The sequence below is a fragment of the Lampetra fluviatilis genome, chromosome 42 (assembly GCF_964198595.1).
Source record: "Lampetra fluviatilis chromosome 42, kcLamFluv1.1, whole genome shotgun sequence".
Classification (NCBI taxonomy): domain Eukaryota; kingdom Metazoa; phylum Chordata; class Hyperoartia; order Petromyzontiformes; family Petromyzontidae; genus Lampetra; species Lampetra fluviatilis.
Window position 1 is genome coordinate 10491707 of NC_136316.1, and position 18194 is coordinate 10509900.

General features: G+C 47.8%; 1 protein-coding gene across 5 annotated transcripts in view; it reads right to left on the bottom strand.

Annotated features, from left to right (window-relative positions):
- Positions 1-18194, bottom strand: part of CEP192 (centrosomal protein 192) — a 128352-nt gene that overhangs the window by 66509 nt on the left and 43649 nt on the right. For all 5 annotated transcript variants that reach the window (XR_013639933.1, XR_013639932.1, XR_013639934.1 and 2 more), the window contains exons 16-24: positions 15765-16905; positions 13430-13574; positions 11602-11794; positions 10333-10933; positions 9862-10028; positions 7472-7702; positions 5983-6108; positions 2519-2647; positions 1445-1514 (exon numbers count right to left, since the gene is read on the bottom strand). Coding sequence is in view for 1 of the 5 variants with exons in the window: in XM_078875821.1 (XP_078731947.1) it covers positions 1445-1514; positions 2519-2647; positions 5983-6108; positions 7472-7702; positions 9862-10028; positions 10333-10933; positions 11602-11794; positions 13430-13574; positions 15765-16905 (2803 nt within the window). In the remaining 4 variants the exon portion in view is untranslated. The remainder of the gene's footprint in view (positions 1-1444; positions 1515-2518; positions 2648-5982; positions 6109-7471; positions 7703-9861; positions 10029-10332; positions 10934-11601; positions 11795-13429; positions 13575-15764; positions 16906-18194) is intronic.

An 18194-nucleotide genomic window follows, 5' to 3' on the forward strand; every position in this document is an offset into this window, starting at 1 on the left:
TCGTGACAATGCTGGTACCAGTCATTGGCAAGTCCAATCAGCTCCACATCCTCCTGGATTGCATCATTCCATCTTTTCTCCAACCCGTGCCATGCCCATTTAGCCCACTCTATCCGGCCAAACAGAAGCCGCTTGGGCATGCGGTGGCTGGGCATGCGGGCTACATGACCGAGCCAATGCAGCCTTGCCTGCTGGAGTAACTCGCTGATGAGAATGAGTCCTGTGGAACCCATCCTGTGGTCCAGACAGTTGTGATGATGTTATGTAGGGCAGTCTACCCACAGACGCCACCCTCCATCAGCAGTTCACTTGAGATATCATCTCTGCCCAGCGCTTTTTTTGTACTTCCTCAACAGAGGGAACCTCAGCCAGCCACAAAGGGTGGCTACTTCTGCCAATATGAGGCACAGCAGCCCCAGCAGGGGCGTCGCCAACTTGCCCCATGATACAAACCTGCAGACCTGTTCCTGGGTGTAGGTCAGATCACCATTCTTTCCCTAAAGGATGGTGATAGGTGAGGCACTGAAAGTTACTTTATTGATGGAATTAGAGTTATTTGAGGCAGATTTCATCTCCTTAACAAACCACGCCCACCACTCAGTGCTGTACGGCACTACAAACTTCTGAGCTGCAGTAAGCCTCCTCATTCTCCGACATGGGATATTGTAGACAATCAGAGTGGGCCTGCCATTTTCTCTCAGCCAGCTGGAACTCCTCCTCTTTCAGCCATGCAGCTGCATGAGCCACAGTACTGAATCTCACCCATTTCCCCTGGGCATCAGGAGTGGGGGACGATGCCAACTTCAGCTGCAAGCATTGTTGAAATTCCTGCTTGCACCTTTCATCAGCTAGCTGAGACCATGCTACTGTGAGATTTGAATGGGGTCCAAGGTAGACACCCACTACCGGAGTGGAAACATGGTAGGGGGATCTTAGAGATGACACACTCACACACACGTACTAACATGCACATACACTAATAAGACTCCAGCATTCACAAAGGTACACAAGGACACACAAGCACGTACTCACACACGTAAGCACACACACAAGCACACTTTCGCATGCTCACACACACATGCACACACCGAGCCATTTAGTTACTCTACTTGTGCAAGCCACGATTGCAATTAATGCTGGATTAATGCCGGATGCAAGGTGTTTCGTGATTGATTTGCACATGACATTTTCCATTTACTTTTTGTTGCGAGTGTTTTATTTTCTTGTTGATTTTTATGACTGTTTTCATTCCTTTTTTTCCTGTGCTGGGATATTTACATCTCACAGTGCTCTCACTTAATTACAAAGTTCACTCCAGCCAATGAGTATCAAAAAGTGTGCGTCTATTACAAGGTTCCTGGATTCATGTTGATTCATGTGGTGTGCACGTGTCGGTGTGTGCGGTCGCATCGGCCAAAGGTGGCGGTGACACGGACAAACTCACCAGTCCGACTGCTGTGCCGAGCTGGAGCTCTGAAGCAAATCCACAAAGTGGCCGCCTGGGACTCGGCCTCCTGTGCACACAGCAAGCAGCGCCATCAACATTGACACAATCGCCAATATCAGCAACATCATGAACGCTATCACTTTCACCACTGCCCCCTTCATTGTAGGGGTGGTTAAACGGTAATCGATGACCACTTGCCAAAAGTCCGGGATCGGTCATGTTTTCATAATTAATGCATTGATTGCCCTCGTTTCTGAGTTGAAGTTGAAGAGACTTTCCACTGAGCCGAAGGAGATTGAATCGAACCGGTGACCTCTTCATTGCAGGTCCAGTGTGTGGAACATTACATCACGAAAATTACCTTTGTTTTTCGGCTAACAAGGTAAAAATGTAATAATTGTTGGGAGACACCTCTATGCGCAGCAAACATGTAACTACAGTAGACTTTCGATTATCCGCGCTAATGACGGGGAGGACGGCCACGGATAATTCAAAATTGCGGATAATCAAAAAATATCCATTTTCCGTGGATCTCTATGCCAAAAACCACGTACATAGGTATACATTAAGAACGAACACTAACGATCAACCGATCGATGTACGTGCTCAGTGATAACACTTTCTTGCTCCTGTGTAGAAGACCCTGCCCACTAAGTGGATGATAGCAGTCACTTAGTGGGCAATCAAACTCCGCCTACTGTAGTCAAGATATGCAACTCCTGTTCTGTAGAAGTGATCACGTGGATTTTGGATTAACCGGAGCACATATTTGTTAGGTTTAAGCAAGTGACTTGTAATAAACATTTACAAGAACAACAATGTAGAACTGTTTATAGATTATTAATTTGGGCTAAAGGGAAAATCCATGAGTTATTAACTTATGTCAAATCTCAGGTGGTTGGTTAATCTGTAAATCTGATAAACTGCACGCAGATAATCGAAAGACTACTGTATTTTCTTTCATGCGATTACCGGTCACGCAAAAATGTGTTTTTGTTGCCAGCCCCATAATGGACACAGCCCCAATTGGTAGTGGGAGGAGCCATTGGAGTGAGGGTGGTGAGGTAGCACCTGTGCGGAGTGTGCAGCGTGCATCACGAGGTTGATGATGGAGGGAGCGGACAGGGCCTCTGTCGTGGGGTTGGACGCAGTCTCTGGGTCGCTTCGGCTGAACGTGAAGCAGCGCCACGCCACAGCGTTCTACACGTTGATACAAAAGATCACCTGTATAGCCTTAACAGACTGTATGAGCAAGTGCTATTAGCAAGCAAGTATGAAGGCCGGCAAGGCACACGAGGGGGGTGGGTGGTCAGTCCACGCCTGGCCGCCTTGGTCTCCTGAGTGATGATGTTTACACACCACACCAGATACTCAATGGAGGCTGAGTCAACCTTGGGGAGGCCCAGGACATGAAATCGAGCCACCAAGATCATAGTACAGTGCGCTAACCAATGATCCACTGCTCTGCACAATACAGAGAAAGATCCCCACATAGCCGACAATGACGACTGGAACATGTGCTGTTAAGAAAGCACCTACTAAGGCTGGCATGGCACAGAATACATGCACAATACAGTGGAACCTCGGTATACAACCGCTTTGGAATACGTCGAATTTGGTATATGTCGTGTTTTTTCGAGAAAAAATGTCTTGGGATACGACGCCTTGCTTGAGATATGACGCGTTTGCTAGAATTTGCATGGATCGGGATGAGTCACCGCGTACAGTACCCGCGTATGCCCCGTTCACGACTGAAACCAAAGCGAGAGGGGCGTTTACAGTATTTGGCTTCTATACATTTCCACATAAGCCACTTCGTTGAGCTATCATTTATGGCCAGGTTGCTTCTGAAAAAAAACGACATATCTCAGTGGACCTTAACTGGTAAAATAAAACATTATTTATTTTAGATCCAATCGGTCTTTGTCCTGCATTTACAAGTGCCCAAGTCCCAGAAATGCACGTCTCCCCTTACTCCATGTTCCTCTCCCTGGGAGTGGTACATATGTACGCATGTTGAACCTCTTTCGCACAGTACATAGCCAACCGTGCTAATCGGATGTACGGGTTTAACACGTAGGCTTTTGCAACGAGTTTCATTCATAATAAAGGTTTTTGGGTTAGATCGCGTTATTTATAAAAGTGTCACAACCCTCTACCACCTGACACGGCCAATCAGTAAAAAATGTGTAACATTGACAAACATTTCACTACTTTAGCGCACCGGTGTGTTGAAGAGTGGATCCACAACACTTTTGTTTAAAGAAGTCACCTCTCCACAAGAAATAAGTGGTATTTAGACAATGGTCGGCTAGTTTTTGAATATCTTCTGGTAAACCTGTCTTCTTTACCAGTGTATCAAGTAATTTAAGTGACTCGTTAACTGACACCTTAGTGAACAGAGACATGACATCAAAATTTACCAGAATATCATTAGGGTTAAGTTTAATATCTTTAATCACATTCACAAGATGTTCTGAATTTCTTATAAATGAAAATATCATTCCGATGTAGGGCTGTATTTATTTAGTTACATATTTTGCTAATTTATATGTGGCAGAGTCTATTGTACTTACTATGGGCCATAATGGGATACCGATTTTACGAATTCTTGGTAGCCCATACAATCTTGGTGGTTTTTAGGCCCGTGGCTTAATTTGGTATTGCTCAGTCTTGGGGATTAATGAATTTGCAATGATTGCAGAAGTCTTGCGTTCTAAAGTATTGGTTGGATATTAAAATTAAACAACACACTCCCATTCCTGGATATTTTGCTTGGACGCAGTCAAAATGGCAAAATAACACACAGCGTCGACCGAAAGGGAACGCACACAGATGCCTATCTGAATGCAGATTCACATCATCATCCAGCACAAAAATCCTCTCTTATCAAGACACTCATACATCGGGCAAAGACAGTGTCAGATGGTGAAAGTTTATGGAAAGAGATCAAACATGTTAAAGCACTGAAACTGAATGGCTATAATAATGCTCAAATTAACAGAGCATTGAATGCCAAATCAAGATCGAACAACAATACTGCTGAAAGTGATCAGATTATCAAAACAATTAAAATACCATATATCTCGGGAGTTACTGACAAATGAGTCCGTGTTTTGCAAAGCAAAACATTAAAGTGAGATTTGGTACGGTACACAAAATTCAAAAACTAGTGTCTTGTACTAAAGATGAATTAACGAAGTTCGCAAGAGAAGGTGTATATCGGATCCATTGCTTATGCAGTAAGCGTTATATTGGACAGACGGGACGTAACATTAACGTAAGACTAAAAGAACACCAAAGGTACATTCAATTATCCCAAACACAGCTGTCAGCAGTGGCAGAGCATGATTGCCAACAAGGACATTCAATTGATTTTGATAACGTTGAAGAATTATGCAGTACTAATTATTACTGGCCAAGATTAGTTAAACAATTTATTGAAATTTAGAAGAATTCAAATAATTTTAATCGCTATCGACTCAGCGCAGCATGGAAGCGTATTATTAAGTAATACACATTGCAATTCCTGAGAGGTGAGTCAAATGCTAAGTGGCTGATTACTGATCTATTATATAATTGCATACACCCCCACCTCCGCCTCTGATCTCGAATCCTGATGGGGTTCAACAATGATGACGTCATCCTGCACTATTTAAGACCGGAAGCAGGTGGATGGCTTCACTATTCTGGCAAATCACCCGACGATTCTGGATGTAATTTCCAGCGAAACGTCGTAAACGAATTGTAAATGTTGTGGATCCACTCTTAAACACACCGGTGCGCTAAAGTAGTGAAATATTTGTCTTTTGTCAACGTGACACATTTTTTACGGATTGGCCGTATCGGGTGGTGGAGGGTTGCGACAACCCAAAAACCTTTATTACGGATGAACGGGGTTAGGATAACTAACTAAACACAGAAAGTAGTTTGAAAGTAAGGAGTTTTCAATATAGATGCAAAAGTCCATAGCTCAAGTGGCTTCCTAATAACGGAAGGACTGCAGGAATTCATACTCTTTAGGTCGTTCAGTAAAGTCACGGAGATAGAAAAATAAAATAAAAAATCACGAAATATATATTTCTTCCTGCCTCAGCAGTCTGCCTGCTGTATTTTTTCCCTTTAAACGATTGCTTGTGTTGCAATCGAAACGTCGTGATTTTTAAAATTATTTTTCTATCTACGTGACTTTACCGAAAGACCCAAAGAGGAAGAATGAGAGTTCCAGATGGCCGCAGAAGCGCATCTGAATGCGGGCGATGTAGTGACCGTCTTTGTTCGACGATGAGCCAAAAGCCGCTGCAATGATGACTGGAGTTCACGTGATGGTTTATGCTCCTTGACGAGATTAACAACATATTGCTGTTCAAGCACTTTGTGTGTGTAATGAGTACGACCGACAAAATGTATTCGTTCGGCAACTGGAAGCCAGTGCAGCTTGGCAAGCACCGGACGGACATGGTCGGATCTTGCAGTATCCGTCACGACAAATGCCAAATAATTTTGTATACTTTGCAGCTCGAGGTGGCGCTCACCGCAGAGATGACAAGACGCACGGGAACGGTGGCGTGCGTTCGGTTCGTCAGCCGCACCGGCAGTACTCGCGCCGTGCCCCACTGCACGTCGCCAAATTCCACGCCCTGGCCACTCCCGGCTTCCACCTGTGAGCATCACCAACAACAATACCGCCATCATCAATCATGGTCCACCACCACAATCAACCTCAATCTTTTTTACTTTCTTTTTACTTTACCAGGTAAGGCTCACTGAGCTATATCGCTCTTTTTCAGAAGCATCCTGGTCACAAATGACAGCTCAATGAACTGGCTTACCATGTGGAAATGTATAGCAGCCAAATACTCTGAACACATGTTTCTAAATGTGAAGGGAAAAAATAGAGCACCGGGAGAAAAATCCATGCGACGACAGGCAGAACATGCAAACTCCAAATATACAAGCTACATGGTCGGGATCGAATCCATGACCTGCTATATAACAGGATGAGGTAATAAACATCTCACCACCGTGGCGCTCATTGCAAGATCATCAGCACCACAATCACTGGCAGTGTCCACCATCATTATCAATATAGCCATGATCATCACCATTATTATCCACCAATATCATTATGATCATCTTTATCAGTTGCCACAATCACAATAATCATAATTTCTGTTGTTGCTAACATCGCTATTATTATCACCATCAGTGTCCACCATCATCAGTACTCTTTCTGTGGTCCATTGGTAATAAAAAACCACATACAGCCTAACATGTGTAGTGACATAGAATCGGTCATGTAGCAGCAAAGTGCTGGCTGCTGGCGGGGAAGTGTATCTGCAGCTTAAAGTAGCCCTGACTGACAGCAGGCCAGGTGATCGACCAGAGGGATCTAGGGAAAAGGACACGGAAAGAGGCACATTAAGAACTCGCTAGTAAGTTCCAGAAAGGGGGTGTGGCCGGGGGCGGAGCCAGGCCACGCTGACAGTATAAGAGGGGCCCCTGTAGGGGACCGAGGCTGTCGTGTGGAGTGGGATCCCGTCGTGCTGCTGGAGTCTTCGCCGTTGTCTCCATCTTCGCGTCGCCAGTCAGGCAGTGAACCAGGTGTCCTGACTGGGAACCGTAGTTCATTTAGTTACGATTTATGAAGTGTTAACTGTCAAGCTGTGCTTCCTACTTTTAGTGTCTCGGAGTCAGTCACTACACATGTAGAAAGACAAAGATCCCCCGTATAGCCTTAACAGACTGTTTGGGAAGTGCTCTTAGCGAGCACCGATGAAGGGTGGTACGGCACACGAAGGAGTGGGTGGCCAGCACCATGCCCGGCCACCTTTGTCTCCCCAGTGGCGTAGTTTACACACACTGCACCAGGTACTCATTTGAGGCTGAGTCGACCAAGAGGAGGCCCGGGATCGATTCAGATAATCGTCAGCGGGAATTGAACTCTGGTCTCCGGGTTTGTAGTGCAGTGCACTAACTGTTGCACTACCGTTCCCCACAAGCTGAAAGACACACAACGGACACCTGAACATGGGGATGCTGCGCCAGCGCCGTGAGCAGCACGCGGGAGGCGAGGGCGCCGGCGTGCGCCACATCCACTGGCGTAGCCGCCACGGGCCACGACGCCACAGAGAGCATGCACACGTGCACGCCAGCCCGGCGTGGCACTAGCAGCACGCGCACGTCCTCGGAGGAGCGCGGCCCCAGCACTGTCTGGCTCTTGAACACCAAGCACTGCTGGCTCTCACCCTCCACCTAGGCAGGCATGCACACACGTGAGTGCAACAACAACCGCTATTTGCAACGAAGTGGCGATGATGTCACTACGACACTTGTGCCAGGCTCAGTACACTTTAAGGCCAAGTGAAGTGTTGAATACCCGCTGGCAGGAGGTCACAGGACAGATCCAAATGCCTGAGATGTCTGGTGATGCACCACCCGTGCCCCCGACTGCGTCAACTCGCTGTGTTTTAGGCACAAGGCGCCCCGCTCGTTATTGTGAGCGTCACTCCAACAACATGCGGAGTCTTATTCAGACACAAGCAAGCATACACACCTCTACAGACATAATAAACATTGAGTACATTTCATGTTTCTTCCAATTCGTAAAGTGCAAAACCATCACAAAAATGGGGTGATGGTGGCTATATGTAATCCCAATTGAGTCATTTGTGAGTCTTTTTTTACTTGGCATATTATGGGCTACTAATTTTGAATGGAGTCACTGGATTTTTAACGTCCATCGTGAAGCGGACAGTGTGTATTTTATGGTCAATACACCAGCAGCAATAACCACGGTGGCCTGCTGGAATCAAACCGTGAACCCTCTGCAAAAAGTAGTGAACACACTGCAGCTGGGCCACGTTACAGCCCCATAACAACAAAGGCCGTTCACCAGTAAGTGGCGGTGATGCCACCACGGCGCTTGTGCCATGCATGGTGTACTTTGAGGCCACGTGAAGTATCGAAGGCCTACTGGTAGGAGATTGTGAAACAGACCCAGGTACTATGGGGTTGATTGACTGAGATGACTAACAAATGCACCAACTGTGTGCGCCCCAATGTGCTAACTTTCTGTGTTTTAGCTGCTCAGCGCTTCACTTGTTGTTGTGAGCGTTGCTCTTCTGCCCTTCACTAACGTCCTCCACGGAGGCCGATCTTGATACTGCTATAAGCAGTCATCGGCAAGTCCAATCAGCTCAACATCCTGCTGTACCGCATCAGATCATCTCTTCTCTACCACGTGCTGTGCCCATTTAGCCCCAACTATCTGGGCATGCGGTGGTTGAGCATGCGGACTACATGACTCAGCCAATGCAGACCCACTTGCCGGAGGATGTCACGGATGGGAATGTGCCCAGATCTTTCAAGAAACTGTGCAATCTGAACAGAATCTAGTCTCGTTAAACCCAAGATGGATCGTAGGCAGGCGAGCCTAAACGATTCAAACCGGCGCAGATGTTCCTTTAGAGCAGGGGTGGGGAACCTTTTTTCTGCCAAGGGCCATTTTGATATTTATAAACATCATTCGCGGGCCATACAAAATTATCAACTTCAAAATTAGCCTGTTATATTTGGTCAAACATTCAATTAACTCACCCCTAATGTGATGACTGGAACTGCTTCTCTTTGGTGAGGCGTGTGATGTTAGCTGGTATTGATGATGTTGCTACTCGCAACTGCTTTTCCGGGTTTGCTCCTAGATTCATTGAATTTAGAGTCCTGCCTGTGGTTGCCTTGGCAGGGCCAGACTAAATGATTTTGCGGGCCTTATATGGCCCGCGGGCCGGACGCACCCCACCCCTGCTTTAGAGGGCTCCACGTTTTTCCAAACAAAGCTAAGAGAGGGCATAACTGTAGCCGAGAACACCCAGAGCTGTATGGAGTTACAGGCCAGGTAGCTTCCATACAGTGTTACGTAGCTGATGAAAAGATAATGCCGCTCGACTGAATCGGAGTGAGACCTCAGCTGCCAAACCGAAGCTGGTCATACGCACACTGCCCAAGTATGGAAACTTCTCCACTGTCTCCACAACTGCCCCATCACTCATGAGTTGAGGGAGGGGAGTGTTTGATGATACATAATACCCAGGCAGGTGCCTTTGTTTTTGTGGGGCTGATGATAAGGCCCCATCTCTTAGTAGCACGCTCCAGGTTCAACAGTAGCATCTCCAACTCCTTCTCAGAGTGGGCAGTAATCACCAGATAATGCGCATACCAAGGGTTGACCAATAGGGAGCCATTCCTTGACTGGTACATCCATGGAAAACATCGTCAAAGAATGTAAATTTGGCCTATCTATTGCACCAGCTGCCCTATCCTCCAGCTCTGGCCGAGAACAACGTCGTCCTTGTGGCACGCACGTTCTCGCACCACACACCACCTCGCACCACACACCACCTCGCACCACACACCTTCTCGCCGTCGATGGAGGTACTCAACAGGCACAGCGACACCTGCAGCCAGCGCTCCGTGGGGTTGTAAACATTGAGCGACGTCTGTGCCGCGATGCCCACGCAGCACGCATTGGGGAAGCCCAGCTCCTCCGGCACCAGCACGCGGCACGGTGTCGCCCCGAGGTCTGCACGGACATGGCTGTTTAGTACGCATTTGGAGATTCACCCCCATAGCAATTCAGCCATCACAATTCGGGATGTAATTCTATTCAAGCAATTATTATTGTCTTATAATACCCTCCCGTTTGTATTATTTCAGATTTTATCTTGCTTGTACAGCTCTCTCCACTCTACATACACAATTTTATCCACGAAGCGAGAGCATAACCATTTTAATTCATAAATCAAGACATCGTCATATGCCCAGTCTTGACCGTAGGTGATACCAGATGCCACGCACGCACAGGTTGCAATTATATCTCTGCTCACCCAGCATGTGCACCATTCCAGAATGAGTTCCCGGAAGCAGCCCGTGTTGCGCCCCCTGAAGGATTCCGGCGAGTGCCGGCATGCTGTACAGTCCGGCACTCGCGGCGGTGCAGCTCACCGCCGGCACCGAACTCATGAATCCCGCCGTCGGGAAGGCAGCCCCGGTGACGCCGGCGACGCAGTGCAGGTGGCACGAGGACGGAAGCGGCACGGTGGGGGCCGGCGGCACGATAGGGGCCGGCGGGACCGTGTAGTGTGGCGTGGCCAGCGCGCCGGGATAGTCGGCTGTGATGTTGTCCGTCAGGTAGCGCTGCACCAGCGCCGCCGAGGACATCAGAGACTGCGCCGTGAGCAGCGTCGGAACGGCATTGGACGCCAGGACTCGGAGAGGGGCTGCCAGTTTCCCGGGGTCTGTAACTCTGTCGGGTGGCAACCGGATGGTGCCAGAACTGGCGACATGGTGGTAGGAGGTGGTGGAGGACAGCCGCAGGGTTTGGTGAGGGCTGTGCTGTAGCTCGACTCCGCTGGACGCGGGGGTCAGGGTAGCATCCAGGTCTGGCGTGGGGCTGCTCGACACGATGGTCGTGCTGAGTTCATTGCACTGCGGAGCACAAACGCACGCACATGGGTGGCAGGCCAGGTACTGTTAGCGCCAACTCATATGGAGAATGATCCTTTATGTTGTGGTCTAGGCATTCTGCACTGCAGACTCAGTGCATGTCTACAAGTACTCCCTTAAATGTTGTCCCTTTTACTCTGCCTATAACTCTCTCTCCATCTTACCATACACTCACCATCTCCCTGTCCACTCACCATCACCTCTTCTTCCAGCATGTGTTCCTAATCTTTGTACATCATTTTGTGATGCAGTCACATTTGGATACTTAATACTCAAATTTGTACTGAAGTGCTCTGGAGGCAGGGTTGGTGAATTCTATTAATTCCTCTCAGCCTCAAACATCTCAAAAGATCCCACATCATCAGCTGACCCACAAAACCCAGGTTGGGAGGCATTAGGACACGTTCTCCACTATAAAAAACAAAACATCTGGGATACTGTATTTGCAGTGGTGTACAAACACGAAAAAGACTCGTGTTCTTCAATAACAATGCCCAAAAGAGTCATATTTATAAAACAGGTGAGGTGTCAGGAAATGGCCCATGTTCTCCACTGTGAAGAAGGGCTATTGCAACAACATTACCCGTAATATCAGTTTCCTTCTTTAGGGTACTCTTATTGAAGAACGTGCTGCAGTGGTCAAGGCTCACCTTGGTGGTGGAGATGGGATGCGGGGGAAAGCAGATGCTGTTCTGTAGGGTGCTGTCACCTTCAGACAGGTACGTGAGGCGGCTGAGGTTTGGGTCACACGGGGAGGTAGGGGACGCATGGCCGACTGCCCCGTTCACGCTTGGAGTGGCGCACGGCACAGACGTCCCACCGGCCCGGTCGTCACGCACGACGCTGCGCACGCACAGCCATTTACACAACACCAGAGCAAACCTGGCGTCACACGCGCTACTACATACTATTACCACACAATGAAACATACTGGAGGGATGCAATGCTAAGCAGACTGGACTTGCAATCTGCCAGTCCAATTTCCCACCCAGCACGGCAGTTGAAACCATGAGCTGAATTCTTAAATCCTCCCCTACCCCCCACGTTGGGTGGTGAGAAAGATCCGCGCCATCGGCCACGAGGCCGAAGGACCTCAGCATGCCGTCGGCCAGCGGTGTGCGGAGTGCGGGAATAGAGGAGCTAACGGAGGAGCGTGCGTGGCACGCGAGAGAGAGAGAGTATGCGTGGCACGCGAGAGGGAGCGTGCGCGAGACGACACTGAGGAGGCCAGTGGGGTGCGGAGAGGGGTGCGGAGAAGAACCTGAATAAAAAACAAACGGAGACCAGCAGTGCCTGATGGAGTCTTTTATTACACTCCTGTAATAAAGTATTTCCACGACAATGCTTGTTGGGTGCTTCTTTATTCACAACGGTACAGCACAGCTTCACTTCCCCTCCCGATGGCTACACTCTCCCAAACCGTGGACGAGGCGCCTCTCTCTCTCTCTCTCCACATTCCCACGAGGCTCACTCCACTCTCCGGCCTCGCCGCTGGCTGACGGTGCACTGGAAGCGGAGGCGAGCTTCGAGGGAAGATCCACCACGTGGCCCGTGGCGAGGAGAAGGGAACCCAGGCTTTCCCAACTGACCTCGAACCTTCCCCCCCGCTCTCCCTTATATCCCCCTCAGCGGAGCTAAGCCCCGCCTCTGGCCACACCCCCTCGGGGAACCTTCTCGATCATATCCCCCCTCTCGGATTGGATCCCGATGACATAATCGTGCACGTACTCGTTACCCTCTGGCATCCCCGGGATGGTGCTCCTTCATTACACTACTTATAGTCGACTTATTGAAACGTTTTGGTATAAACGAGTCGACTGTGAGGTCCATTAAAAAGAACGCGAATGCAATCTGGGAAAGTGTTGTGGCTAGCACTCCCCAGAGTGCTAAAATAACAACTCTGCATTGTCATCAAACACCTGCATCTACTGATGAGTCATCCTCCTGAATTCCTCACCACCACCTCCATCTTTGTCAATCATCATTATTAAAGAGAATTTTTAAAAAAACATTGTTCTGAATATTTTTTGTTGTCGTCTTTGTTTATTTAACATTTACCATTTCCCCCATGTACACACGTACCAGGAACGAAACCCCATTTTTCTCATTAGAACAAGGTTTCTGCATACGCAAATTTTGCATTCGCAAGCGTTTTTCAAGAACACGGAGAGGGTTTTCAAGAGAGGGTTTACTGTACTAAGCATGACAAAACCATATGGTACCACACACTAGACAGTACTACACATGATAACTAAGTACACAACGTGGCATCACACAAAACAACACCACATGAAAACAAACACGATGCTATACACGCACAACACCACACATGAAACACCACACATGCTGGCGAGGATAGAGGAGGAAATACCTTGGTGGCAGTAAGGATGATGGTTGTGACGCTGATGGTGATGGATGCGTTGCAGCAAACGGTGGATATGAAGGTAATGGCGATATCGATGGTGAATTGAGCTTTACCTGGGGGCGGTGTTGGTGCTGAGAGAGTTGCTGGTGTCAGATCCCTGGCCTGGCGACGAGTGAGACAGCGGCGACGTGGACGGGCGGAACAGAAAAGTCTCCTCGGGCTGCCCTCCCCATGGCTCGCTTGACCCCAGGTTGTGCTCTGCCAAGCACGCCATTAGCAGGAATGAGCACACCTCAAGCACGTGTACACACTGCTGGAAGAGAGCCTCTCCTTTCCTGCTGATCAGTGTGTTTGCGAAGGCAAGGAGCATAAATGTGAGAGCATAGAATCAAAGTACATTGAATTTTGTTGCACAGCCCTCTAATGACCACCATAGAGCAGTCCCACAGCCATCTTTGACAAACATGGCATGCAAGGTGGTAACCCATCCAAGTATTATCCAGGCTGAGATAAAATACATTATTTGATCGTGCTGTGATGTTGTGCCATAATGCTGTGGTGCTCAAGCAGCAATGGTCCCAGTAGAGGATCACAGACAGTGCTCGTGCAATGTTTGACGCCGGTTCAGTCTATGGTTTTGAATACTGACGATGTTTTAAAAGATTTGTACGACCAATATAACATGACATCCCTTTAACTACTGACTATCAAATTCAGGACCTAATTAATGGTAGCTACACAAAAATTTAAACAGATCCCACTAACAGTTTCTTTACAAAAACGAACAGTATCATCACTGATTCAGCTTCATTAATTGAACAGACCAAACTGTTTTCATTAAAACCTTCTGCTGCTAGACCACCCAGATTATATGGCTTACCAAAAATCCATAAAGAAGGTACACCCCTTCGTCCCATCGTCTGCACCATTGGCTCACCCACCTACAAACTGGCCCGTTATCTATCCGAGACAAGGCCATAATTATAATATATATTGGGGGATACACATGGGGGGGAAACATCCCCCCCAATATATTGCTATAAAATAGAATATATATGATTGTGGTTATGGTTGTACTTTATTAATCACTAATCTCTGCCATTACATACAATGAAACAATAAAAGGTAAAAAAGAAAAAAACAGCAATGTAATACAATACACTATTAGACATTATTGTAAAAAATCAATAAAAAGTCCATCCTAGTGAGGGAACCCAGAGGCCCTGGAAGATTTGGTCCCCCCGAATTTTGACTCCATGGCTACGGCCTTGGTCTGAGACCTTGCAGCCATTCACTGGTAAGACCACCTCTTCTGTACTTAACTCAGCTCACCTGGCATCGTCAATTAAAGACATCTCACTGTCCCCAGGTGATTTTCTCGTTAGTTTCGATGTAGTTTCTTTGTCCAAAGTTCCTGTGCCAGATACCATTGCAATCATTGAAGATTTGGTCCAACAAGGATTGAATACTGATGTAGTGGCCCTGGTGAAAAATTTCGTCACCAACACTTACTTCACCTGGAATAGAACATTCTATAAACAAACTGAAGGCACCCTAATGGGTTCTCCCTTATCTTCGGTTGTAGCCAATATTTTCATAGAAAAATTTGAGATGGACGCCATCCAGGCATCCACTCTACGCCCGTCCTTGTGGAAGAGGTACGTGAATGACACGTTTGTCATCTGGCCACATGGCCGACAGACTCTGAACCAATTCCTCAACCACATCAATTCCATACACCCAGCAATCAAATTCACCATGGAGGTAGAAGAAGATTGCATGCTACCTTTCTTGGATGTCCTAATCAGAAAGAGACCAGATGGCTTAATAAGCCATTTTGTCTACAGGAAAGTAACCCAGACTGACGCCTACCTATGTATCTGATCACTTAGTGTTAACAGTAAGATGTCAATGATCACCAAAATAACACAGGAAGATGCATCTGATCGCTGGGAAAAAACAGGAAGATTTATCTAAATATATGTTAAATAATTTGGCACTGCTGGCACAAAATCAAATACCTATGCTCTGAAGACAATTTAAAACCTGTAATGGAAGGGTAAACAAAATATATTTGTTTTATGTGCAGAGAGTTTTATCCCATCACGCACATTGGCTTCTGAAAGCACGGACTCAATTCCCAATTCACTTCCTTAATGCAGCACGGGACTGCAGCCAGGAAGTAAATGGCATCCGTATGGTTTCCACAAACACCATTAGATTTGATGCAAAGATCTCGCGATGAGCACTGTGAAGGTGTGTGGACTATGTTGGACAAGTGCTGCCCGCAAGGATCTCTCTTTGAACATATGTATGTATGGTGAACTTCCTTCGCACCATACGTTACCAACTGTATTGATCGGAGATGTGGGCGAAGGACAAGAAACTAAACAAAAACTAAACTGGTTACATGGATCACGAAGAGAAGACTGAGAAGATGTCTCTGACCATCGGTGGAATTCCCCGCTGTCCGGACGTCTCTCTGGAGGACGTTCCTCTCCCCCTTGTGGCTCCAGGTCCCGTCTTGCTGCGTGCGCGATTTCCCTCCGGTGCCAGCGAGCAGCTGCTCAACTCCGATCGAAGCCCCTGGCACCAACGAGTCCCCTCCCACGATCACCGTGCGCTCCCCGACCTTCTCCCTCTTCGCCGTTGTCTTAGCCCCCGACGCTCGTCTGCTTGCCGAAACCTTAGACTCCTTCTGCCGCAGGTCCGATGGCCTCGCCGATCGCTCACTCGTGCTGGGCTTCTCCGCTCGTGCCTCTACGCCAACCATTGAGCCTCGAGCCGACACCGGCGGTGGAACGTCTTTGGGACCGGCGCCTCGGCTCCGTTTCTCACGTGCGTCGCCTGGCCGGGCGACCCGGCTCAGTGGCGGTAACGTCAGTGTCTCATCTCCTGGCTCACGGGCAGGGATGGCGGTCGAGGGGTCGGGGGCGATGACGGCAGCGGTGGTTGCGAAGGTGGCATGTTTGGCGGTGGCGGCGAAGTTCACACTGCCCCGCTCCTCCTTCGTATTTTCATTGCCGTCGTCATAGAGCGACACCTGCTTGAGGTACTTCTCCAAGTCGAAGGTGCGCTCCAGTATGCGACTCTCCTCTGCCAGCACGCTGCCACCGCCGGCGCCAAACACGGACGCGCACCATGCAGACACGGACAGAGGCTCGTCCGTTAGAGACACTGCCGCCGACGCTTCGCAAACGGCCCCAAACGGGGACAAGATGAGCGGTGATTCTGGTGTCACCGATTTCAAAGCATCCGCACCGTCATCAGGAGGTTGTGAACCGGAGCCGGCATCTTGCTCTCTGGGTTTCACACCCGACGGTGCCACCGATGACGATGAAGACATTGATGATGGTGGTGGTGCCGTGAGGTTTTCACGGGGTTCAACGGAAAGCAGTTGCCTCGAGTCTGGCGCCAGGGGACACTGGGTGGGACTGGTGACCGCTCCAGGTGGCTGGGCCCGGTGGCCCTTGTTTGAAAGATGCATGATCATGGCCGCAAGCTGCATGGGGTCAGCGTTCAAAGACGCATTGGCGATGGCCGATGCGATGCTGCTGATGTGTAGCACAGATTCTTCAGGGTGGGTGGCCTACACAGACAGAGAGGATGAAAATATTATCAACCCCAGTCGCAGTCACTTATAAACTCAATCTATAATTTCAATTACAATCCCCAACCTTTATGACAATCTAACCATGAACTCGGACTTAAAGCCCAACCCATAATTCCTCAACCAAAACACAACAGTTAACTTCAATCATAACCACAACATCACAACCTTAACCATAACCTAACTGGAAACAATATCCGAGGAATATTTTCTCTCCTATAAAAACACAGCACAAAATCAGAGGCCTGTGACACATGCTCATCCCAAACCTGAATCGTATCATATAATGTACAAAGGACTCTGAACGCCACAAAAAACTATTGACAACAGCTGTCAATCCTTATTCTAACCGCTGACCTATAATCCCAACTACAATCCACCCTAAACCCCAACATGAATTCAAAACCACAACCCATGTCAAGGCCAAGCTTACAAACCTACCCTATAACATCTCTTCACAGTGTAGCACTGCTTTCCGTTTTGAATTAATCATTGTAAACTGTACATCAATTCAAATCTGTCCCCCTGGATATCTGGAGAGACCATCACTGGCATGTGTTCATCCTAAATGCCCTCTTCAAAAAAGTCACCCAATTACCTAAAAGACCATTCAGTTCCTATCTCCCGTAGCCTCAGAAGTGCCTCCTTATTCTGACTGAAAATTAAATTTCTTAAAACTCTGTTTGGTTACAAGTCTTTCTGTGTTGCTGCTGCACGTTTCTGGAACACCCTTGCCACTCATATCCCTTCACTATCCATTTTTTTGGGCGTCACAGTGGCAAGATGTTAACTACCTTGCCTGGTATATAGGAGGTTGTGGGTTCAATTCCGACCCTGATGCCTGTATATTTGGAGTTTGCATGTTCTCCCCGTGGTCACGTGGATTTTTATCCAGGTCCTCTGGTTTTTCCCTCCCCATTCAGAAACATGCTTTTTAGAGTATTTGTCTTACAAATTTCCATTAAAGGCCAGGTAACATCTGAAAATTAGATGTATAGCCCAGTGGGCCAAGCCTGGTAAAATAAAAAAAGTTTAGTTTATTGTGTTCCTATTTTATCTGAACGCAAAGTTCACTCGCGCTTGTACCCAATTTTTTCTGGTACCTCTTGCTCTCACATTGTTTAGTCTTTTTCAACCGTTGAATCCCTCGTTTGTTTGTTGCGCAATATTCCTTGAGAAACCTGTATTCGTTCTTTGCATGTTTTATGGTTTTGTATTTTGAGCAGCTGTGTGCTCATGCACCACATATATCCCTTATTAAATAGCCA